The sequence below is a fragment of the Equus przewalskii genome, chromosome 14 (assembly GCF_037783145.1).
Source record: "Equus przewalskii isolate Varuska chromosome 14, EquPr2, whole genome shotgun sequence".
Taxonomy (NCBI): Eukaryota; Metazoa; Chordata; class Mammalia; order Perissodactyla; family Equidae; genus Equus; species Equus przewalskii.
Genome location: NC_091844.1, coordinates 38,940,061 through 38,964,957, shown reverse-complemented (window position 1 = coordinate 38,964,957; position 24,897 = coordinate 38,940,061). Strand labels below are relative to the sequence as shown.

The window sequence follows — 24,897 nt, the reverse complement described above, 5'->3', positions numbered from 1 at the left end:
TTTTGACTGAGAAAAATCACTTTATTTCTTGATTTAAAGTACAAATTGCCAGTCAGGAAACATTGCTACTATACACACCTTTATTAGTTCATCCTCGCTAAAGGAGGGATTGTTTTTAGAAAAGAAAATGTCCTACCCTATCACATCTTTATGACTGGTTGAAATTTTAAAACAAAAATTTGCTTAAAGAGAAAAATGATAGATTCATAAAATCAAATTATCATGCACAGAAAGACAACGTGTGTCTGCAATAATATGTAAAAAGTTGAGCACAACTGGCTCTAGTATTAAATCTGAATTACTTTGGAGACTTGCCTTGGACAAGTTGGTATGCACAATTTCATCATATATAAAACAAGGTTGATATTTGCCTCCAATTATAATAATTATTTCCATCTGTCATAACACACAGGGTTAAAAAAACTAGTATAAAAATTTTTCTAATAATTTACACACCAAAAATAATTTGGAATAAAACTAGAGGTAAAGAGAAAAAGTGATGATGATATGGATAATTTAATAGTAAATTCTCAGTGCAGAAATGAATGTAAATTTGCAAGTATCTATTTTTTTCTATGTTTTAATAGTTTTTTTAAATGGATCAGATAAGAAACTTACAATGCCTAGTAAAACACGTTTGAGGGTTCATTTTGTGGGATACACTGCAGAGAAAAAGAATAGGCAAATAGTCTAATTTTAAAATATTTATTGATTCCTGCTTTCCAGAGAAATTTTTTCAAACAAATCACAAAAGGCCAATACCTCTCTCTGCCCTCAATGCTAAGCCATTTTTTTCCACCAAAAATAATGAAGTAATGTATATTTTTATAATTAATCAGTTTGTGACAGCTGTGATTCAAAAACGCTTTTTAAAAATACAAGTAAGATCAAAGTTGCAAACAGACAATATGCAGCAATTAAAAACGCTGAATAGGCAAAGCCTACTCTAACTGACCAAATGACCAATGAGCTGGATTCGGCCCTTTCAGGCGATGGAGGATTTTGCTTCAGTGCCCTGCACATATGGGAGGGGTTCCCATCGACATTCTTAACACCACACGCGCGGCTGCTGACACCCGAGGCTGCAAACACCAGCGTGGCACAGAGAGGAGGCCCTGCTGATTCTGTTTTATTCATCAACAGATTTTTCTTCTCCACTCTCTTCATCAGCTTCATCTTTTTCCTTGCAAGAATCCTGGCTGTTGGTATCAATAAAATAATTTTCTTCCTCATTCTTTCTTTCTTCTAGTTTTTCTTCTCCATTAAAGCTAGAGGAAGAAATTTATCAATCTTTCAAAGGAAAAATGATTTGGTTTAAAGGTAAACAAACCCTTTGCAATGTATGCCATCATGTAGTCATTCTTCATCAAGTGTATGAGCTCCAGTTTATCAAGAAAACTCTATCAAAGTGCCAACTGGGGAAGTAAATATTCCTCTGAGAACTAATTTATTTCAAAACTTGATTGACTCTTTAAACTTCATTTGGAAGCATGTTATTATTTTCATTATTTCAGTCAGAAATTTAAACTATTCTGCTTTAAAAACAAGATACTTCATCGCTGTGTAATATTTTGAATGTGTCAAACATGTTAAAGAATCAATATGTTTTACAACAGTTCACATGTATTGCATTAGGTAAAATACCTTTTTAGAATATCATAGAACAGAATTTTATGCTTTCCTGCAGGTAAGAATTTTTTCAAAGGTAAACCATTCAGACATCTCACATATGTTACCTTTCTTTTTCTTCAGTGAAACTTTTCATCTCTTGATCGGTGAGGAACTCAAATATTTTTCCACTTTGGCCTTTCTTTGAAACAAACTCATCAGATATTCCTAGTGCTTTTAGGGTGTTAGAGTATTGCTTTTCTGCTGCCATTCTTGCATTTTTCTATAGGAAAGACAAACCTTTTTAGACGAGAACAAAGGACTTTAAATTTCCACTAAAAACATATGGGTTAAAAGCACCGGTGAAAATTAAATTCAATAATCACAGCCGTTTGAAAATATGCATACCCTCTGACCAGCGACCCCACTCCTAGGTATATCCCCAGAGGGACTCCTACATATGTGCCCAGGAGACATGTGCAAGAATGTTCGGGATAGTACTGTTTGTAACAACTCAAAACTGGAAAAACCCAAATATCAATCAACACTGGGATGGATAAATAAAGTGTGGTCTATTCATATAACAGAGTAAAATAAAGCAATGAAAATGAATGAACAACCTGGAGGATCTCACAAACATAATACAGAGCAAAAGAAGCAGAATACAAGCGTACATAGAGTAGGATTCATTTACAGAAAGTCCCCAAACAGACAAAACTAAACTACATTGTTTGGGGATAGGTACATAGGTGGTAAAACTGCAAAGAAAAACAAGGAAATGCTTATCTCAAAAGTTGGAATGGGGGCCGGCCTGGTGGCGCAGCGGTTAAGTTCGCATGTTCTGCTTCTCGACAGCCCGGGGTTCGCCGGTGGGGATCCCGGGTGCGGACATGGCACTGCTTGGCACGCCATGCTGTGGTAGGCGTCCCACATATAAAGTAGAGGAAGATGGGCACGGATGTCAGCTCAGGGCCAGGCTTCCTCAGCAAAAAGAGGAGGACTGGCAGTAGTTAGCTGAGGGCTAATCTTCCTCAAAAAACAAAACAAAACAAAACAAAACAAAGTTGGAAAGGTGGTTACCTCCAGGGGAGAGGGAGAGAGTTTTGATCTGGGAGGGCCAAACAGCATTTCCGGAGTGCTGGCAACGCTCAATTTGTTAACCTGGGTGGTGGCCACATGAGTTTTGATCTATAATTATTCTTTATACTGAATCTGTTTCATACACTTTTATGTCTATTCAAGGATATCTGGAGAAATCTATAAGAAAATAAGTTTATGTACTAGTTATCAGAGTGTTCTTTTATTTTACGTGCCTATTGTAATTTTTACTCTTTATAAGCCATATCTCCGACCCACCAAAGATGATAAAATCATCAGTGTTATCTTTACTTTGTGGAGGAAGCCATGGATACAGCAAAAAGAACATGAATTTACAACTGGGTTCAAATCTCCAAAATACTACTTCCTGGCTTTGGGACCTGTGGAAGTTGTGATGACCCTCTCATATCTGAAGCAAGCTTGAAGTCCTCACAGTTCCTGAGCCCACAGGCTTTAGGGAGCCACAAGACTAGGGTTCACACTAGTGCCTCAGGTTTAGTCCACTTCTAGCTCCTATGAGTGGATATGAACTAGTAGTATAGTGCAAAGAATTAGCATCTGGACCTCAACGAAAGCAAGGTAACTAGGAATGGCCCAGTTCCAATGTACCAATGGTATCTCATACTGGAAAGGGTGTGGGAGAGCACCCAGACTTGCCCCCAAATTTAACAAGTAAGGAAACCAAGACACTCCTTCTACCCGCGCTGAGGTTAGGTGGTTTGCTTATGGTCACAGGATAGTGAGTGGCAGAACCAAGTCTCTTTACCCTTTTCTGGATCTTTTTCACTCCACCATGCTGCTTTCGCTAAGTGGTAGTAGTCATCCCAGAGTTTGAAGGTAGCCTAAAGCCTGACTTTAGCAATGCAGGTGTCAGATATTTGCCTAACCCAGGGACTCCAGCATACTGAGGGACCATGGAGTCTAGTGTTCCACGGGAGAAACCAAAATAGCAAAGACTGATTACAGCGGATAAAACTATCACCAGTGCATTTCCTGACACTCTGGAAAATTGAGAAAGAAGCCCTTAAACTGCTGCTAAAATGCACCCACTGTGAATAACAACAATTTTTAGAAAAGTAAGTAAAAATGCATCCAGACCAACAGACAAGCCTTGGGGAAGTGAAAGGTATGGCAAAGTGAGAAGATGAGAACTATACCTCAAAGACTGTAAGCAGAATGCAGAAACCCCAAACTAACTATGAATGCATTAAGAACAGTATATTAGAGTTAAGCAAATTAAATGCAACACAGATGAAAATGATACTAATTAAAGTTAGTGCTTGTAAGGCCTTCATCCGAATCTGGTTTAAACTTCGTTTTAATATCTACTCAGTTAATAGATCCCATGATTTCCACAAAACAGGACAACATGATTTGTTGTGTCCTGGTTCATAGGGTTAGCCTGCTGGGGGATAACGCAACAGCAGCAAAACTGCCATGAACACTTATAAATGGGTAAGGCACCAAACGGTGAGTGAGTTTATTGAACAGCAGCTGTTACTTAGCAGCGATAGTTACAGCAAAATAGACTACAAGAAAAAAATGTACTAATTTACATTAATAAAACCAAAGGAATGGTAAGTCACTGCCAGTCACTCTGTATATAGAATTGTCTTTTAATATTTTATATCACAGTGAATAGTGTGTAATTGTTCCTAATTGAAACAATTATTTCCCCCTTGCATTTAACATTGCAAAAGAATTATAAAGACTATACGATAAAAGGAACAGTTAAAATAACTGTATGATTATTTTATTTTACTATTAAAGACTGTCAAAAAAAAAATTAGCTTTGGGGGCCAGCTTGGTGGCATAGTGGTTAAGTCCACACGCTCCACTTCGGCAGCATAGGGTTCACAGGTTCAGATCCCAAGCGTGGACCTGCACACTGCTCACGAAGCCATGCTGTGGCGGCATCTGATATACAAAATAGAGGAAGACTGGCACAGATGTTAGCTCAGTGACAATCTTCCTCACCAAATAAATAAATAAATAAATAAATAAAATAAAAAGGAAACCAAAAAAATAGCTTTGTTTCTTCAGGAAACCAAAATAACAAGTAAGGATGAAAATTTGTCTACAATCACTACCCTAGTTTGAAGGGAAAAAAAGGACTTATTTTTTATAATCATAAGTTTAGCTTATAGTAATTCTTTCATTTATTTAATAATTACTGAATACTTATTTTGTGACAAGCCCTCATGGGAGGTAAGAGATATATAGGAGGAGAAAAGTGTTTTGGGAAAATGGAACATCATATGTGAGGACCAAAAGTGGTAAAAGAAATATCAGCTACGAAAGTAACCTATGTTTTCCACATTAAAATTTCTTTATGGGTTAAATTTCCCACACACCACTTATTTTGCCACGTTTTCTCTGGTGCTTAGAAACAGTGGGAATTCACAGCATGGCAAAACTGCTTATTAATGCTGAGACTCATGACTAATACATCAGGGTAGTGCTCTCAGCCTGGGCTAATCCCAGAGAGAAGATGAGAGGTCATTATCTGGCTAATTGGATCGTAATAGTTCAGTTTTGGCTCAACAAATGTTTAACATCTCCTTGTTGGCAGACATTGTCTGAGGTGCTGGGAATACAAAGATTTGATCACCACCTTTAAAAGTAATTAGCTGGAAGGAAAGATAGATCGTTAAACAGTTAATGTCCACACAATGTGGTAGGAGCAAAGACAGAAGTGTGCAAAGGGTAATGAAAGAACACAGAGGAAAGGGCACCAACCCAAACCGGGAAGACAGCAAGAAGTGATTTTATGCTAAGACCTGAAAGAGTAGGAGGAAAGATAGGAAGAGGCTCTAAGGGTGTTCAGAAATAGCAGGAATAGAGATTTCACGTTTGAAACTAATGGTTTTGTATGGCCTGAAAGTAAACGATGTACATAGTAAGGGGTGTAGGGAATGCAGTGGTAGATGAACTAAAGAGGTCAGCAGGGATTGAGCAGAGGATCCTGTATACCACGCTCAGACTCCTGGATGCATCTCTTGGGAGAGAGCAGGACAGCTTTGTGTTAAGTGTTCCGAAGCAGACTGACTTGGGTTACACTCCTAGGTCCATTATTACTAACAATAAGCCTTATGAGTTACCTTCTTGGAACGCCCTCTGTAATACAGGGATACCTTACAGCACTGTTTAGAGACTTCAGTGACAAGACCCCTTGATACCATTTGTTGAAAATGAGAACGAAGGGAATCAGTGAAAATGGATGATTGCCAGTGTCATCAGGGGCTATCAACTACCTACCCAGGGTTAACATTTTGGCAAGGGAATGGGAATGGCAAGATGAAGATATAATGGATGGCTTTGCAAAAAGCAAGGAAGGAAAATTAGTCAAATCATTATAATAACTCAGGAAATAGAGGTTTCGCCTAGCATTTCACTATCAGGAATGGAGAAGGGCAGATCCAAAAATTATTTAGGAAGCAAATTTGTCAGTTCTCTCAGTGACAACTGAATAGGGAGAAAAAGTGGTTCCCAGTCATCTACATTGTGGCCCAACCAAAACAGGAAATCAAAGACCAGGATTTAGGCTGGGGCTAGATGAATGTAAGATGCCAGTGGGAAACCTGGGCAGACATATCCACCAGACAATCGGACATAAAAACCTGCAGTTGGGAGCTGGAGATAACTACTGTGAGCCAAAAGTCAGTCACTTTATGCTGAGTAATGCAGAACAACTCATGATGATTTTTTCCCCTAAAGTTGAAACTGAGATGTTAAAAATAGAAACCCACCCCTTAAAACAAAAAGCATTACATAAAATTATATCCAAATCAGTAAGTAAAGGGTTCCCATAACTTTGAGAGATTTGTAGTATGTAAATTTACCCACAATACATGTTCCTGGTCCTCATTGAGTCACTGACAAGGACAGTCCTGTAAGGACACCCATCTATCCCAGGTATGTGCTGGCAGGAAGCTCCAAATGTAACAGCTTGAAATTCACAACACAGCACCTGTAACCTCCACTGATTCTGTCTCTTGTTAAGCCACGTCACCCGTAGGAACCTCTCCCTTATGGGTACAAAAGAGAGGATGATCTGAAATTGACAAATCTCTCTTAAGGAAAAGACTGTAAAGCTGAGTGTAAATTTAGTAAATCCAGGATTCACTGTCTATAAGACCAAATTATTTTTCCAATAAAAAGTAAGTCCTTTCTACTACTCAGCCATAAGCAATGATGAAATCCGACCATTTGTGACAACATGGATGGACCTTGAGGGTATTATGCTGAGTGAAATAAGTCAGAGGGAGAAAGTCAAATACCATATGATCTCACTCATAAGTAGAAGATAAAAACGACAAAAAAAAAACACATAGCATTGGAGATTGGACTGGTGGTTAACATTGGGGAAGGGGGGAGGGGGGAGGGCAAAAGGGGTGATTAGGGTCACACGTGAGGGGATGCACTATAATTAGTGTTCGGGTGGTGAACATGATGTAATGTATACAGAATTCGAAATATGATGTACATCTGAAAAAAATAAAAATTAAAAAATAAATAAATAAAAGAAAGTCCACAAAAGAAAAAAGGAAGTCCTCTGACTAATTGTAGATAAGATTGAAAATTATAAACTCACTTAAAAAAAAAAACTAATCAACAAAATGAAAAGGTAACCTACAGAATGGGAGAAAATGTTTGCAAATCATATATCTCATAAGGGGTTAATATCCAAAACATATAAGGAACTCATACAAGTCAACAGCAAAAAAACAAATTATCAAATTGAAAAATGGGAAAAGGATCTGAATAGACATTTTTCCAAAGAAGATATTCAAATGGCCAACAGGTACATGAAAAGGTACTCAATATCACTAATTATCAGGGAAATGCAAATCAAAACCATAATGAGATATCACCTCACACCTGTTACAGTGGCTATTATCAAAAAGATAAGAAATAAATGCTGGGGAGGATGTGGAGAAAAGGGAATCCTTGTGTATGGTTGGTGGGAACATAAATTAGTACAGCCACTATGTAAAACAGTACAGAGGTTCATCAAAACATTAAAAATAGAACTACCATATGATCCAGCAATTCCACTTCTGGGGATATATCCAAAGGAAATGAAATCACTATCTTGAAGAAATACCTGCACCTCCACATTCATTGCAGCATTATTTACAATAGCCAAGACATGGAAACAACCTAAGTGTCCAGTGAAAGATGAATGGATAAAGAAAATGCGGTACACACACACACACACACACACACACACACACACACTGGAATAGTATTCAGCCATAAAAAAGAAAGTCATGCCATTTGTGACAATATGAATGGACCTTGAGGGCATTATGCTAAGTAAAATAAGTTAGATAGAGAAAGACAAATACTGTATGATCTCACTTATATGTGGAATCTAAACAAAAACACCAAACACATAGAAAAAGTAATAAGATTTGTGGTTACCAGGAGGAATTTGATAAAGGTAGTCAAAAGGTACAAACTTCCAGTTATAAGATAAATAAGTACAGGAGATGTAATGTACAACATGATGACTATGGTTAACACTGCTGTATGGTATATCTGAAAATTGCTAAGAGAGCAGATCCTACAAGTTCTGCTCACAAGAAAAACAAAACTTTTTTTTTGATAATTACATGAGGTGATGGATGTTAACTAAACTTATGTGGTAATCATTTCTTAATATATGGATGTCAAGTCATTATGCCGTACACATTAAACTTATACAGTGCTGTATGTCAATTATATCTGAATGAAACTGAAAAAAAAAAAACCTGGCAGAAATAAATCTGATTCAGTTAGCCATTTTGTTTCATTTTTTAATTCTTCAAAGACCTCTAAATCATATAATGAAGCCTCATCTTAGTATTTGGCTAAGATGGTACTAAAAAGAGACCAGCCATTAAAAACAGGTTGTGAAACTATTATTTTGAAAATGACTGGATTAGCACCGTGTTCTTTATCAAGCTCACATGCCGCATGAACAAGATTCAACGCTCAGATTTTAAGCAAAATTACTCACTTGACTGATTTGATGAAGCTGTCACAGAAATGATACTATGTCTCAATAAATTATATAACACATAAGAAAAACAGACTGTAAATTAGGAGCTGGAGATATTTCAAAAAAAAAAGCTGACAATAGCTCTTAAATTCCAACGAACACAACCTGAGCAACTCTTTCAAAGAGTAGTGGCCTGTTTTTTAATTTTTCTTCTCTTTCTTCTAGTTCTCGTCGGTATTCTCTCATCCTTTCCTTTTCACTCTTTCTAAAATCAAATAAAAGGAATGGAATTTTAAAAAGAATTTGCACATATAACATTTAGCTTAGATGACAAATCAGAAATTAAATTATGAGCACAGTTTACCACAATTCCTTTTCTAAACTGGCAAATTTGCACGGAGTGCAGAATAAAAATGCCAGGCTCTGAGAGCACACATTTTACATCCTGGCAACAGTCTGGGTACTTCGAGGTTCTCAAATCTTCAAGACCTAACGTGTTAAGGAGCTTCAAACTGGCCTGAGGAGATAAATGAATGCCCTCTTAGCTCATTTATAAGTGTATAAAACCAAGAAAATTTCTTCCAAATTAGACGTCTTCTCTTTAAAGAATTTCTTCTGAAAACAAGACCTTGCTCTTCTTCTTCCCCTAAATGAGATCTCCTATAGGTTGGTGGCAAAGTTAATTAAAAGGGAGCAGGTGAGGGGAGAAATATGGGAATATAACAGAGCAACAGGAACCAAAATACATAAATTCACAGTAAGTGTACTTATTATTTGGACAAGATCCTATAATGAATTAAACAATGCTATTTTCTCTATGTAAAATATACTAACTTTACCAAGATAATAAAACTTCGTGGATTACAGAAAATAGTTATACTATAAAATGATAATTAAATATACAAAAGTTGGTATTAAGAAAAATCCAGTTTACTTTTCTAAGGAATTTTTTACTCAAGTTCATCAAATTAAGCTCCCTGGATCAATGAATTACACTGATAGACATTATAAAGGAATATATATATAATATATATCATAAAGGGATATAATTATTATTATACAACATATACATTCAAAAAGAAATACTTGTAATTAAAAGCAAATATAGATTTTTCAGGGGTACTTATAAATCAGATTACAAATTAATAAACTATATTACTTACCCAGCTTTCGGGGAGATATTTTCCTATTTAAATATGAACATTTTTATGTCACAACATAAAAACGTTCCTCTGGAATACTGGTTTTCAAACTTTGTACTGCAGAATTCCAGTGTTCTGTAAAGGGCTTCTGCAAATATTTTTATTTACTTATATTAAAACTATAACAAAATGCAACACATACCACTAACCATTAACACACGTGTTAACTGACACATAACTGATGGTAATTAACATCAATGTGTTAATTTGTGCTACCAGATTTCATGCAGACCTTAGAACAAAGCTCTCTGACACACTTGTTTATTGAGGAACATTCTGAGATTACACAGCAAGCTGTTAAAAAGGAGCTTTATCTGTGTGAATCAAGATTTTTCTCAATATTGTACTGTGCAATCTAGAATAATATAAAGAAAAAGATTTGATGCTGATGTAAGATTACAACTATTAACTAAGGCCACAATATAAAACATTTCTGTTCATCAACATGGCTTCATGGTCCTCACCATGAGGTGAGCCTACATGTTGGTTCTCACCAAGAGGTGAGTGAGTGAGTGTGAGCGTGTATATCTATGTTGAGTACAAGTAACTGATAGTACTTGAATCCAGAAACGAAAATACCAACACTAGTCTGAATCTGTTCATATATTGGTATTTACTGGTTTAAAAAACAAAGTTTGAAAACCAGTGATCTGGAAGTTCAGGATTCTTTCATGATACCTGAGAGATTTTACTCTGGATTTAGACATTTGAGCTAAACTTTGATGTGAGTCATAAGCCTTAGCTCGAGTCGTCAGGAGTTTCTGCAATTCTTTCATTCTTTGCTTCTGCTTAGTTAGGATCCGATTTCTCTCTTCTTCCAACATTTTCTTTTCCTCAAGTGATCTCCTGAGGACAACAAACTAAGGCTTAATTCACTTTAAGCCAATGAGAATGTTGTTTAGCAAAGATTTAACACAGGATAATTCAATGGTCAAAAAAGGAAACCTTTGAAAAGGATCTGACTTGTGAAATTGGAAATCAATAGACTGACTGTAACCTTTTCTATCCCCAAAGATTCATAAAATGGAAAATACATTCATTTCTTAGCAAAACACTCTCTGGCAAAATGTTCTACATTACATAGTAAAATATATCACAAATACAGTAACTTCTTCATATTTTCAAATTCACCAACGTAAAATCAATAAATAGCTGTATACACGATTCTAGCAACCACGCGTCACTCAGTCCTGTGTCCCAGGTACTCACCTTGTGGCTTGTTCTCTTCCTCTGGAAGACACTGTGGGCACCGCAGGGCTGCCGTTACAAGGCACAGGCCTTGCACTTGCATTTCTTACTGGTAACTTGCGCCTTGGAGACAGATAAGGCCAACGCGTTTCTTTTAAATTTTCTTCATCTGCTTCAATGTCTGCCAAAATTTTCTCTCTTTTAGTGGATGCATGTGAGCTGGCTGCTTGAAGATCAGATGGTTTAGAGGCTGTTAGGAGTTTTGGATACTTCTGTTGTGAGAGGTATCTCTCAGGAAGGTTTTCCAAATCAGCAGTCTGGCACCTCAACTTGCATTTACACTTCAACTTTTCAGGCTGTTCAGGATACTTGGGCTTCCTTGTAGCAAAACTTCTACCAGCTGGCCTACGAGGCAGAGTGGATGAATTCTGTAAAAGCTCTTGGGCTCTCAGCTGCATCCTAATGTTTCTACAGAGCTCTCCTTCCTTTAACTTGTCGTTGGTAGTTGAACCATAAGTAGATCGAGGTATTGGTCTGGCTTTAAATCGATTTGTTTTCTTTTTAGACTTAACAAAGTCTCTCAGCTGCTTTTCCCGAATTGCTTGCTTCTGTTCCTCTCTTGCCATAAACTTAAATGGCTTTTGTGACGCCAAAAGAGCTTCTTTGTTCTTCTCCTTCATAGACCTCCTCCGTTCTTCATTTTGCTTGACTATATCGCAGTAAAGGGGAGAAAAGACGAATTCGGGAACTGGATTAGCTCGGAATTTTTTCTTACACTCTGAATCATCTTCTTGTTTTTTGAGCAGTTTGTCTACCATTTCAATATCTGATCTAGATTTCATGTTCTCTTCTTTTTTCTTCTGCTCTCTAACCATCATTTGAAAAGGCTCAGGTACTGTAATCTTTGGCACCCATTCTTTTGGTTTCTTCTTTGCTTTTTCAACTGCTGGGAAGTCAGCATCTTTACACTGAATATAATCTTCAACAGAAAAGTCTGTCCACATGTTGTTGATGAGCTCCTTAGCATAGGTCATCATTCTGTTTTTCTTAGGATACTCTTTTTCTAAGTTGGGCAACTCGTCTTCAGAGGAAGACATAACCACGGAGGAAGACTGACCTAAATCGGGCTCTGAAGGCGATGTCATTAATGAGACAGGATGATAGTTCTCTTCTGATACAGACCTAAGTGAGAGGAAGAATTAAGTTATATTTTCAGTTGTATGTGACCAAACATAAAAATTAAGAATTATATATTTTCTAAGATCAAAGTATAATCAGTTAGAAGATTGGAGCTGGATAGGGCTTGTAAAAATTATCACTGTTATTTAGAATTGAGCTGGGAGAAAAATTATCTAATTTGACTCCCTCATTTCACAGGGGAAGAACCTGAGACAGCAGAGGCTCCTTGTGTCTAACCTCGATTGAGTTCTCCACGTTTTCCAAAGTCACCATCTTAAAACATACCTCTGATCATGGCACTCCCCTTCTTGAAACTTTTCCATGGCTGTCATTGTTACAGTTGAGTCTAGATTATAAAGCCCTTCAAGACTAGCCCCTGCCCACCTTTCCAGTTCTGCGTCTCGCCTCTCCCTACCCGCACGTCACCGTTCTTAAGTCACATCCAAGCATGTGAAGTTCCTCACACACCATGATTTCTCATGCCACCATGCCTCTGCACACATGGTTTCTGCTGCCTAGAAGGCCACTCCTTGCTTCCTGCCTCTGCTGCAGCTACACCCCCTTTAAGACTGAACTCAGATGTGACACTTCAGTAGAAAATTCCTGCCTGCAACCCTCCACCAACACCCTGACATGATCAACTGCTTCTTCCTCTGACTCCATAACACTTTGTTACAACCTTCTGTATTGCAATATTTTGATTCTCAGCTAGTCTTTGAGCTCCTTGAGGGCATCCTGATTCTGACTCAGTGCCCAGGCAAGGTCTGGCACACAGGAGATGTGTAATCAGCACTGACCAACTGGATAAGGTAAGGGACTTGCCTCAAGTTTCAAAACAAGCGAGTTTATAGCAGAAATGGGTCTTGAAATGACAGGCTATTTTGAAAACTTGAATCAGATTTATATCTTAGTCCTGAACTCTTTGTACTATACCTTTAAGGAACTCATGTTAATCCACATATTATAAAGGGCTTTTAAAACTAAATTTTAATGTTCATCATTTAAAAATGGCCCAGACTAAATATTTTGATACATGTCTACAGTTCTATGAGTGGTGGGTTGCAGAAAAAAGACCAAATGGCCACCAAATGATCCTCAAAGCAAGAAGTCACCTAGTAGGTTATAAGCCATTAAACATTTTGAACAAAATCCCACCTCCATATATTATTAAAAGTACAGAGGGATATTTGAGAGAAAATATTCTGAAACAATTTTATTCTGCAGTTTTAGTGCATTTTATTTTACAGTCAACCAGTAACATGATGTACAAACTTACCCGGAAGAGACACTAGAATCTTCTTCTCTGATGATCATTGGCTGAACCTCCTTTAAATTTAATTTATTCTGGTACATTTTCTCTAACTTTGCCATAGTTTCCATGTGGGCAGCCTTCAGCTCTTCTAGTTTCCTGAAATATTCTTCATTAGAGTGGAAAATATCAGAAAAGTCCACAAAGTCCTCACAGCTTACACGTGCTTGCTCATCCACCCCAGAAACGTTGGTGCTAAAATCAGCCTGGTAGGAGGAAAAACCTATTATACAGTGTTTGGATCTGATGGACAAATTAAGTTGACACTGATTCCCAATGCTGCTTCTGAAAGACTCCACTTAATTAGGTTATCCATTACTTGTGGGCTATATACCTACAATGGATTATGTTATTTGTGGGCTATATTTTCCCCTAATGATATTTTATCAAAAAAAAGAGAGAGAGAAAGACCAAGTTGCCAGAAAATAAGTGCTATTTAATCCATTTTATAAAGGATGGTTAGATTCCCAGATCATGTACTAACCCATACATTATAATAGGATAGAACCAAACCACCCTTTATCAAGAGCCTCCTTCTGAGTTGTAACTTTTAACTAAGATGAAGAACACAGTTCCTCCTGCTGCAAACCAAGCAAGCACAGCCCAATGCCCTCCCTCAGCTGGGCTCCCGCAGTGTGGGCCCCCAGGGTGTGCCAGTGGAGAGGAGACAGGGGAATGGAGAAGTCAGGGGAATGGGGGAAGGGAGGAGACAGAGTTCTCAGTGGCTCATCAAGGAGCCAAGGAGAAGCCCTCCTGGATGGCAGGGGGAGACCTCAGCAAGGAGTAGGAGGGTGTAGGAGGGACTTTCAGAACAACCACTCCTGCGGGCAACAAGAGCAGTAGCTCGCACGGGTGCCAGGGACTTCTGGAGTGACAAGAGAACAAGACTAATATGGTATAGTATAGCAACTATACATGGTATAGTTATTCCATATACAGGTCACGTGTGGAAGGGCTGGACTGATCTTTTCCCCTCACTTCTTTCACAGACCTCTCATAGTTTTTTCAACTGAAGCAACTAAAGAGGTAACACCCATTTTTCTCCATAAATATAAAAATTTTAATATTTTCTCAGTTGAGAAACAATTGAAATTATTTATGATACTAAGCATAAAAGGCTGCTAACCATGGTTTTAAATTTAGTCTCTGCTTGAAATAGACTCAAAATGAAAAAGGCGTATTGCTATAGAAAATTATAGGTCCAATCTGATATGACTCCAGGAAATAAATCTGAGTAGCTTGTCCCAACAGGATAATTCAGAAGAATCAATTGTTTATAATAGCTATAGATATGGTGTTTTGTTTTTAATGGGCTAAAGACAGTGTACAAGAGGCCAGTGTTGTACCACTTGGAGTGAGTTAGAGAAAACAGAGAAAAAAAGTGTTCTTCAATAGAACTGGTGTGCAGAAACTTATTAGCAACAAATCTATGACTTACAGAATTACTTTATGTATGTTATGCAACTCAGTTAAGAGAATTTCCTGCTATCTTCTCTTTCTGTGTGTGCTCCCACCATTACCTTCTCAGCTGTGGGGATGAGTACCTTGTCAATCTCCTCATTCGTTAAACATTTAGAGACACCCAGCATTCAGCTAGCTGCTGAAAAGATACATATCAGATAAAAACTCCACCTTCGAGAAGCTTCCAGCTAGTTTAGGAGAAGACATGTACATAAATAATCAACAGCAGACTTTGAATGAGAAAGAACTCCTGATTCCTGCCCACAAGCTGCTCCCAGCTGAGCAGGGAGACAGATGAGTGCCCACGTGTGTCCCAATATCAGACACCTTGTGAGCTCACAGAAGGAACACCTAATTCTGACCAGGGGAAAAGCGGAGGCAGAATTTGCAGAGGTGAGCCGAACTAGACACATAGAGTTGGATGAGGACAAAGTTTACCAGATCAGGAAAGCAGAGAAAAACAAAGAAACCCAAGGCACAGTGCTGGAGCATTCATCATATGTTACTTCATGATGACGCAATGGGCAGGTCCTCCATTCTCAATGAAGAAACTGAGGCTGGCAGGAGTTAGGAGACCTGTCTGCAGTCACAGAGCTAACAAGCAGCAGAGCTGGGATTCAATCCCAAGTCTGATAGGCTCCAAAGACACAACACACTCCTCCCAAGGGCAGGAAGGGTTTTTAGCCACCAGAGGAAGGAATAGTGATGACGTGCTGAGAGAGAGCTAAATAGTCTAAGTGGGGCTGGGGAACAGGGTATATGGAGCACAGGGGAGGGTGGGAAACAAGGCGAAAAAGGCAAGTCAAGAGCCCCAACTGAGAGCCTGGGTGGCCAGGTCACAGGCAACAGGAGCCTTGAGAGATGTGAGCAGAGGAGTGACATGGTCACTAATGCTCAGAAGGATTCTTCTGGTAGCAAGTAGGGTGGAGTGAAGGAAAGCAAGGTTAGCAGCAGTTAATGGGCTGCCGCAAAGGTCTGAGTTAGAGTTATTAAGGGCAGAATTAAGGGAGAAGTGCCAGGGACAAAAGAAAGGAGGCGGCCTCAGGAGACTTAGGAGACTGAAGCATCAACTGGACAATGGCCTGGACTGTGGGCAAGAAATTGAAAAGATTTCTGTTTGGAGTGCTGTCTAGGTAGACGATGGTCTGCCATTCATCAATATAGGGAACACAGGGGAGGAGAATCTTTTAGGGAAAGGAAACTAACCTCTTAGACACATGGAGTTTGAGGGGATAGGAGGGCAACCAAATGTCCAGGAAACAGGTGGGTAAATATATCTGGAGACCTGGTAAGAAGGCTGGGCTGGAGATGGAAATAGGAGAACCGCCAAAGCACACAGAAGTGGCAGGTGCAGCTTGGATGTAGATAACGCTGCCTGGGGAGAGTGGGGGCAATGAGAGACAAGAACCTGAGGATGGAAACGTTGGCAAACACCAACAGTTACATAAGCAGTGAGAAGAGGACTAACATGAAGTAGAAAGTGGTCACGAGAAATACAAAGACCAAGTGATAAGGGCATTCAAATGAAGGGAGCTATTGTTTGGTTTGAGTCTGGAAGAAGAGAGAAGGCTTCCTGGAAGAGGTGATATTTGAGTTGAGTTGAAGAATCAAAGAATCCGAAGGATCAGAGAAAGTGTAGGAGGAAAGAGGGAAAAGGCATTCCACACAAAGGTAATGACATTAGCAAAAGTGGCAGGGTTGGGAGGGATGGTGGAGAGCAAGGTGCATACAGTTGCAGGATAAGAGGAGAGTAAAATGCATAAAGCAGGGCCCTGCCCAGTGGCACAGAGGTTAAGTTCGCAGGATCGGCTTCGGCAGCCAGGGGTTCGCCGGTTCAGATCCGGGGTGCAGACATGGCACCAGTTGGCAAGCCATGCTGTAGTAGGCATCCCATATATAAAGTAGAGGAAGATGGGCACGGATGTTAGCTCAGGGCCAGTCTTCCTCTGCAAACAGAGGAAGATTGACAGCAGTTAGCTCAGGGCTAATCTTCCTCAAAAAAATAAAAAATTGGGGCTGGCCCCGTGGCCGAGTGGTTAAGTTCGCGCACTCCGCTGCAGGCGACCCAGTGTTTCGTTGGTTCGAATCCTGGGCGCGGACATGGCACTGCGGACATGGCACTGCTCATCAAACCACGCTGAGGCAGCGTCCCACATACCACAACTAGAAGGACCCACAACAAAGAATATACAACTATGTACTGGGGGCTTTGGGGAGAAAAAAGGAAATAAAATAAAATCTTTAAAAAATAAAAAAAATAAATAAAAAATTTAAAAAGGCATAAAGCAATTTTGGGAAGCAAGCCTGGAAAGGGAGGTTAGGGCAAGAAAGAGGTGGTTTCCATGTCTTGTCTACTCCTGGCTCCTGACCACTCACTGGTCACCTGGTTTCAGCCCCCTTATGACCTTTGAAAGGGCTGGAAGTCAAGTGACTTTTTAGTTTGGAGTGTTCTCATGACTTGGAAGAAAGATTACAGACATGGTGTGGAATTCTCATTCTCATTCAAGCCTAGGTTCCATACTTCTTAGCCACGTGATGTGAGCACTGACCTTTCGAACATCAGCCTTCCGATACAGAAAGTAGGTGTGCCAGGTGTTAAACTATTGTCTCTCAGCTCCAGTGCCATTCTTCTACACCCTGATATGTGATACTGGGAATGGGACTCTGCAAACCACGTTTCTTCTTTGCCAGCTGCTCCCCGCTAGACTCTGCCTAAAGTAGGGCTAGAAGGAGACTGCAAGGCTGGAGGAGGAAGAAGGGACTGGTAGCAGTGGTGGATTCCAGTTTGCAGTTTTTCCGATGCTCACAGAATCAGCAAAATCAGCTCGGGTCCTTTGGACTTGCTGTTCCCTCTCCCTGGGATGCTCTTCCTCCAGATTATCTGCAGGGCCAACTTGCTCACTCTTCAGGTCTTTACTCAAATGTCATCTTCTCAACAAGGTCTTTACTGACTACCCTATTTGGAATTACAACCTCTCCCCCGACTCATGGTCAGCCTCCCTTTTCTGCTTTATTTTTCTCATAGGTGCTCACCACCAAAGGGCATTCTACATATCTTTACTTATTTATTTGTGTGTTGTATGCGTGCCTATACTGAAAAGAAAGCATCACAAAGGCAAGGATTTGTCTGCTTTGTTCACGGTTGTGTCCCTAGTGCTGAGAAAAGTTCCTCACCAATGGCAGATACTCAATAAGTATTTGTCAGACGAATGAATGTACAGCTAAAAAAATATGAAGTTCCCACCAAAGGAAGAAGACACGTATTCCCTCACAAAGGCCTGAATCATTCAAGGAAAAACTGGCTGCTCTCAAGAGCTATATTCTACTGAGTATTAAGGAAAGGGGTTATTTTCCCAAAAGTGTCATTAAAACAGGGAGGATATTCGAAAGAACTGTTTTTAGGCAAAAGCATCCATTTTCTCTCCATTCATTCTTCTAGAACATCCCTTAAAGGAAGGCCTTATAAAAATCATTTTCACAAAAAGGATAAAATTTATTTGGACCTAAAAAAACTGTTTGAAAAAGATATAGAAGGATGAGTAGCTTCTGAAGGGATGTGGCAGGTCTGAAAATTACACTTATGCACAGTATCCATTCCATTTCAGCTTAATATTGTTAACACTAGCTGCAACTTTTCAGATAAACTGGTCTCACAGTGTCTTACTAAAACAGATGAATGGTTAATAAGTGACTTCCAAGTCTAATTTCATCTTTAACTGTCTCTACATAGAAGAAAATATTTAGTAGATCAAACAACCTAGGCCAGGGACATTATTTTCCAAGAGCCTAAAATAGCATCCTTTCCCTTTAATTGTTCAGCTTTTTGTGGAATGTTGTACCTGCAGCCACTAGATTAGAGGATAATCTTCCCTAGATTGGCTTGACCCATTTAGAGGATGACTCCTTCAGGCACACGTTCTTCATTGGTAATCAGCACCCATAATTATTTGTGCTGTAGTCTATCTAGTATCATCCGCAATTCTAGAATTTTTACTAAAAAAATTTTTTTTCATTGAAAGGATTTGTAAGGAATGAGGCAGATCTACAGGTACTAACATGGGTAAAGCCCCAATAAATAAGACAAAAAAAGCAAGTCGCAGAACAATATGCATATAAAAGATGCATCACATATTAAAATATTATGTACACAGGAGACAGGAAAAAGCCCAGAAGAATATATGTCCATTTCAAAACACTGAGCACCAGTGGGGAGGGAGGAGGGAACCCAGATTTTTTTGGGGGGGAGAGGTGTTAAAAGGGCCTAAGCTTGCCACAACTAGAAGGACCCACAACTAAAAAAATATACAACTATGTACTGGGGGAGCTTTGGGGAGAAAAAAGAAAAATAAAATCTTAAAAAAAAAAAGGGCCTAAGCCTTATTTATGACATTTGATATTTTAAAAGGAGAATGTGCTCATGTATTATTTCCATAATCAAAATGTAACCAAAAAAAAGGAATGTTTTGTGAATATAAAAACTGAGTAACTTCTAAGGGATACTCGATCGGCTTGGAGCCTCCTGTATCCCTCCTGGAAGGTGGCTCTCGCATTCCCCAAGCAACGCTGCTTACCTCTCCCTCGCTTTTCTACCTGATCCCACATCCACCCCTCAGCTGCCCATGATAACTCTTATATTTCTTTAAGAAAACAGAAACTATCAGAGGGAAATTCCCTCATCTTCTCACCTACAAAACTGATTGCTTTTTTTTTCCTTCTTCTTCTCCCCAAATCCCCCCAGTACAGAGCTGTATATTCTAGCTGTGAGTGTCTCTGGTTGTGGATGTGGGATGCCGCCCCAGCGCGGCCTGATGAGCAGTGCCATGTCCGCGGACAGGATCCGAACCAGTGAAACCCTGGGCCGGTGAGGCGTAGCGCGCCAACTTGGCCACGGGGCCGGCCCCCAAAACTGACTGCTTTTGTGCCCCTTTTCTCTTTCCCTCCTGTTTCAGGGATGAAACGTCCCTTCTCTTAGAAGAATTTGACGCTTTCTCTCATCATTAAAAAGAATGAATGTGGACTTCCACACTGTAGTGATATTCCTTCTACCACTGTAGCTGCTCCTAAATCTCTTTTGCCCTCTTTTTCTCTACCCGACCGTTAAATGTTGAGGTTTGTAAGAGTTCTACACTGAGCCCCTTCTCTTCTTTCTCTGCACTCTCTCCTTAGGCCACTTCATCCATTCCCATTGTTTTAGAAAGGTTGAAAACTCCCAGATAGAAATCTCCAGCCCAGACCCCACAGGACTACAGTTTCATAGGCCCAACTGCTTCCTACACATTTCTACTTGGTCCTTTCATAACATCTCAAATTTACCATGTTCAAAACTGAAACTTTGATTCCCAGCCAGCCTCTATACCTATTCCTCCTCAAGTCATCTCCAATTCAGTAAACGGCATTACTGTCCGTGCAGCTAGTTTCTACTTTCCAGAAACCTGGGAACGAGCATTCTCGATTTCTTCCTCTTCCTTGGCCTTCACATCCAATCGAACAGTAAGTCCTATCCATTCTAGAGAAATCTGTCCCCTTCTTGCCATCTCCCCGGACCCTAGGTCCAAGCCACTGCCTCCGGCACCTGAATTACTGCAATAGCCTCCTAATCAACCTCCTTACTTCTGCTTTGTCAAACTCTCCAATCACTCTCCACAAAGCCATCAGAGTCATCTTTTAAAAATCTAAATAAGGGGGCCGGCCTGGGGTGGTGCAGCAGTTAATTTTGCACGTTCCACTTCTTGGCAGCCCGGGGTTCACTGGTTCGGATCCTGGGTGCGGACACGGCACCGCTTGGGAAAAGCCATGCTGTGGTAGGTGTCCCACGTATAAAGTAGAGGAAGATGGGCATGGATGTTAGCTCAGGGCCAGTCTTCCTCAGCAAAAACAGTAGTTAGCTCAGGACTAATCTTCCTCAAAAAAAAAAAAATCTAAATAGGGGGCTGGCCCCATGGCTGAGTGGTTAGGTTCATGCACTCTGCTTCGGTGGACTCGGGTTTCACCAGTTCAGATCCTGGGCGCGGACCTGGCACTGCTCATCAGGCCATGCTGAGGTGGCGTCCTACATTAGCAGAGCCCGAGCACCTACAGCTAGAATATTCAACTATGTGTTGGGGGGCATTGGGGAGAGGAAGAAAAAGAAAAAAGGTTGGCAACAGATGTTAGCTCAGGTGCCAATCTTAAAAACAGAAAAAAAAAATCTAAATAGGAATATGTCCTATCTCTTAAAAGCCTTCAAGGACCTCCCACTGCACCTATAATAAACACTTAACTCCTTACCTTGGTCTATAAGGCCCTGAATGATCAGGCCCTGCTCACCTCTCCAATCTCATCCCTTCCCCTCTTTCCCTCTCTCTTTTCCAGTCCTGCTGGCTTTCTTTTAGATACTTAATCACACAAACCTCTTTCTCTTCCTATCCTAGGGCCTCTGCGTATGCTGTTCCCTCTGCCTGGAATGCTTTTCCCCCCTCAACTCTTCAAATGGCTGCTTTCTCATCTATCAGGCATCGACTTAAATGTTAACTCATTTAAGTAGGTTCCCTCCAACTCCCTTTTTTAATCATAGTAGCCTGTTCATTTCTTTCCCAACATTTCCTATCTTATAATTACATGACTGTTGATTTTTTATTGTCTAACCTCCCACCAGACTGGAAGCTCTGTGACAACTTGAACAATGTCGGCTTAATTCACAGTGACAAGCACCTACTAAACGCTAAAAATTCGCTGAAAAAGAGAAGGCCACCCCATCAGTCAGTGAAATTTTAACTGTGAATTATAGAATATTTCTTTGCCCATGTCATCATCAATCACACACCAAAGCCTATGAGCTGATACCCTCAGCTGAGGCTAGATTCAAGGAACATGCCTCAGGGCCCAATATGGGCACAGAGTCCTACAACGGGTGTGTGGAGGGGGTGGGCTTTGGTGAACCAAAGGACTGAAAGGGGCCTGTGACAGCTGGTTCTCTAATCAATCTTGTGTAGTGGGTACAGTATCTGAGTTTACTACATTTTACAGACGACAAAGTTGAGACAAATTAACCTTTAAAAATCAAGGTAGAGGGGCCGGCCCCGTGGCCAAATAGTTAAGTTCGCGTACTCTGCTTCCACGGCGCAGGGTTTCCCAGGTTCGAATCCTGGCTGCAGACATGGCACCGCTCATCAAGCCATGCTGAGGTGGCATCCCACATGCCACAACTAGAAGGACCCACAACTAAAATACACAACTATGTACTGGGGAGCTTTGGGAGAAAAAGGAAAAATAAAATCTTTAAAAAAAAAAAAAGAAAAACATCAAGGTAGAGACCCAAGCCAAACGGTGAAGGCGGCCAAGCTTGGCTCCTGCACTGTCTTTCCTGTGCATCTTCCTCCAGCCCCAGTGTCCTCTGGCTATCAGGCCTACTGCGGCAGCTTATCCAGGTTTTGCTTCTGGATCCTTCAAGTGTGGTGGTCTCAGGACACTGCCAAACTCATAAGACTCAGCTTCCTTTATTTCGGGGGAGAGAGGGTGGTAGGATCCTGTCCCTCTGAAACCAGCTCATTACATAACTAGTCTCTCCTAAGGTAATGTTTCTAATACACATTTGCAGTTTAACAGGGCACTCTATACACGCAGCTACAGAAATGACTGACTCCTCTACCACAGCAAGCCAAAACAGAATTTAATCTTCGGGCGAGTTGTTCAAACAAAAGTTCCATTGGCAGTTATTATTATTACTAATTTATACAAACTGATCTTTAGATATGACACACATTCTGTCACTTGGTTCTCATAACATCCCAGTGAGACAAGAAAGAGAGACAATTATTATAGTTCTTTTACAGATAGGGAAACTGAGATTGAAGGAAGTTATATCTTACTATCATCAGGCAAATGGCAGAGAATGGATCCTAATCCAGGACTCCAAATCCTTTTCCTCCCATCAAATTTTTTTCCTCCATCACTCTGCCTCCTGTGATGGCTCCTGAAACCTGTGTTGAAGGGAAACTTTATCATGAACGAAACAGGTCCTAGGACTCCGAGCCTGGTTCATGTTGAGGGTCTCACCCTGCCTTACTCTAAATAACCTCAAGCAGTTATGTCTGTTGCTGAAATATTGACCATAAGAGGTGCTGCTACAGATTTTCTCATTAACAGTTTTAGTGCAGATTAAAGAGATTCGAAGTCCAAAATATCTAGTGATTTCTATTAGCTCCAGACCATAATGTTTTGTACTGAGAAGCTTTGGACAAATAGTATTAAGAATCTTTAATTGCAGGTTAGGAGTTTTATATCTGCAGATTGCTAGTCAAAACTCAAGGTTCCCATCGTTTAAGTGAATGGAGCAGATGGCAGATTTGGCTCTCTACGTGGCAGACAGGTGTTCACGACACATTTGACACTGAAAATTGATCAGTGAAAAGGCTGTCTCACCCTACCCTGAAGCGACCTTTGGGAAACATTGGAAACTCAGTAATTTGCTTTTCTGGATGCTTAACTATATCTATGTCTGATCTACCCACTGAACTCTTGACGGTATAAACACTGCCTCTCATGTATTGTGTTAAGATGCACTAATAAGCAAGACCTTAGGTGACGACAAAACACAGCTGACAGCACGGCTGATACGCTTTATTTTTGTGGGTTATCCACTATAGGGTAGATCAGGTTTCCTCAAGTTAAAAAGAAAAGGAAATATCTATTCCAACAGATGTTAGAGCATAAGGAGTAAAGATCTGTACTTTGCACTCCAGAAATAAAGCAAATGCTGAGAAAGTTTTCAACTATCTCTTTGGTGAAAATTAAAAGCCTTTTCAAAGCCTCGGTTTTGAGCATTTTCCGTGGGGGCAGAGAGAAGGTAGTGGGCCAGCATTACCGGGTGGGGAGGATCTGGACAGGGCGCCCCGTGTCCCAGCCCGATCCTCAGCCCCGCGCGGACGCGGACCGGCCCTCAGCCGGCGCCCAGCCCCAGCCCACGTCCCGCCCCTGTATTACCGGCGCCCGCGCCGGCCGCACCGCCTCTTCCTCCTCTTCCTCTTCCTCTCCCTCCTCCTCCAAGGCCGCCGCCGCCGCCGCCAGGGCCTCTGAGGGGTCTTGGCGTTCGTATTGGGCGACCCGCGCTCCGGTGTTGCGATTTACCCCGCGTTCCGGGGTTTGGAAACTTGAGGCCAGCAGCTTTCCCGGTCGGTGCGAGGCGGCCATCACCTCGCCGCCCAGGCCTGAGCGCCCGCGCTGGCCCGGGGAGGGGAAGCTGGCGCGGCCTCAGGCGACCCGGCGGCTCCTTGCTTGGGGCGGGCGGTTACTAGGGGCGCGGTAACTAGGAACGCTACAGGGGCCGCCGGGGGCCAAAAGTCACTCAAAATCCTCGCACGCTGCCGTAGACCTAAGACGGGCGCCACCTGGATAACAGGAGTCATTATCCTATCCTGAGTCTTTGTCGGTTTAGAGGGTTGGCTGGCACCTCTTCCCCGGTTTCGCGCCTCACCGCCTAAACGTAGACTTCTCACATTAAACACCTCGTTTTGTGCAAAAAACAGTGCATGAAATAACACGCTACGAGGACATGGCGGCGGCAGGAGAAAGCAGGGTATGCTACTGTATGGCGGGGACGTCAGAACAGTGGCAAGGTTTACATCCTGCTACCTAACATGGTTCCCTCGGGAGCGGGAGAATGGGAAAGAGCGAGGTACGTTTTACTCTGATTGACTTGAGAGCTGGCAGAAATCGACCAATCCGAAGGAGGCTGCTAGTTATCCTACTCGTGTTTTTCTTGGCCTGACCAATAAAAGCCAGCGTTGGGTGGCTCCTGGACCACCCACCAGTGAGTGACGGTGCAGGTGTGTGAACTGGGCGGTTGCTTGCTTGGATTCATCAGCTTTATAGTGGTAGAGTTGGAGGGT

At 41.0% G+C, this 24,897-nt stretch overlaps 1 protein-coding gene across 5 annotated transcripts; it reads right to left on the bottom strand.

The window, feature by feature from the left end:
- FAM161A (FAM161 centrosomal protein A) lies at positions 1-24,667 on the bottom strand. Of its 5 annotated transcripts, XM_070572598.1 has the most exons (8): positions 23,993-24,301; positions 22,879-22,989; positions 13,538-13,776; positions 11,104-12,264; positions 10,573-10,740; positions 8,858-8,957; positions 1,737-1,891; positions 1-1,268 (listed from the first exon to the last, which is right to left on the bottom strand). In XM_070572598.1, the coding sequence occupies exons 2-8, from the start codon at positions 22,882-22,884 to the stop codon at positions 1,130-1,132; spliced, it is 1,968 nt and encodes a 655-aa protein (XP_070428699.1). In that variant the 5' UTR covers positions 22,885-22,989; positions 23,993-24,301; the 3' UTR covers positions 1-1,129. The 5 variants fall into 5 exon arrangements, 4 of the variants coding, with proteins under 4 accessions (XP_070428699.1, XP_008528231.1, XP_070428701.1 ...); XM_008530009.2 differs by lacking the exon at positions 22,879-22,989 and having other exon boundaries at positions 23,993-24,667; XM_070572600.1 differs by lacking the exon at positions 10,573-10,740.
- Positions 24,668-24,897: the final 230 nt, after the last annotated feature.

Bases quoted from the DNA above. Each gene is read 5' to 3' on its own strand.
- FAM161A (XM_008530009.2), bottom strand. From the start codon at position 24,199: ATGGCCGCCTCGCACCGACCGGGAAAGCTGCTGGCCTCAAGTTTCCAA. The intron at 13,777-23,992 runs GTAATACAGGGG...TCCTCCTACCAG, and splicing joins TGCGGCCGGCGCGGGCGCCG to GCTGATTTTAGCACCAACGT. The intron at 1,892-8,857 runs GTTGTGTTCGTT...TCTTTCCTATAG, and splicing joins TCTTTGAAAGAGTTGCTCAG to AAAAATGCAAGAATGGCAGC.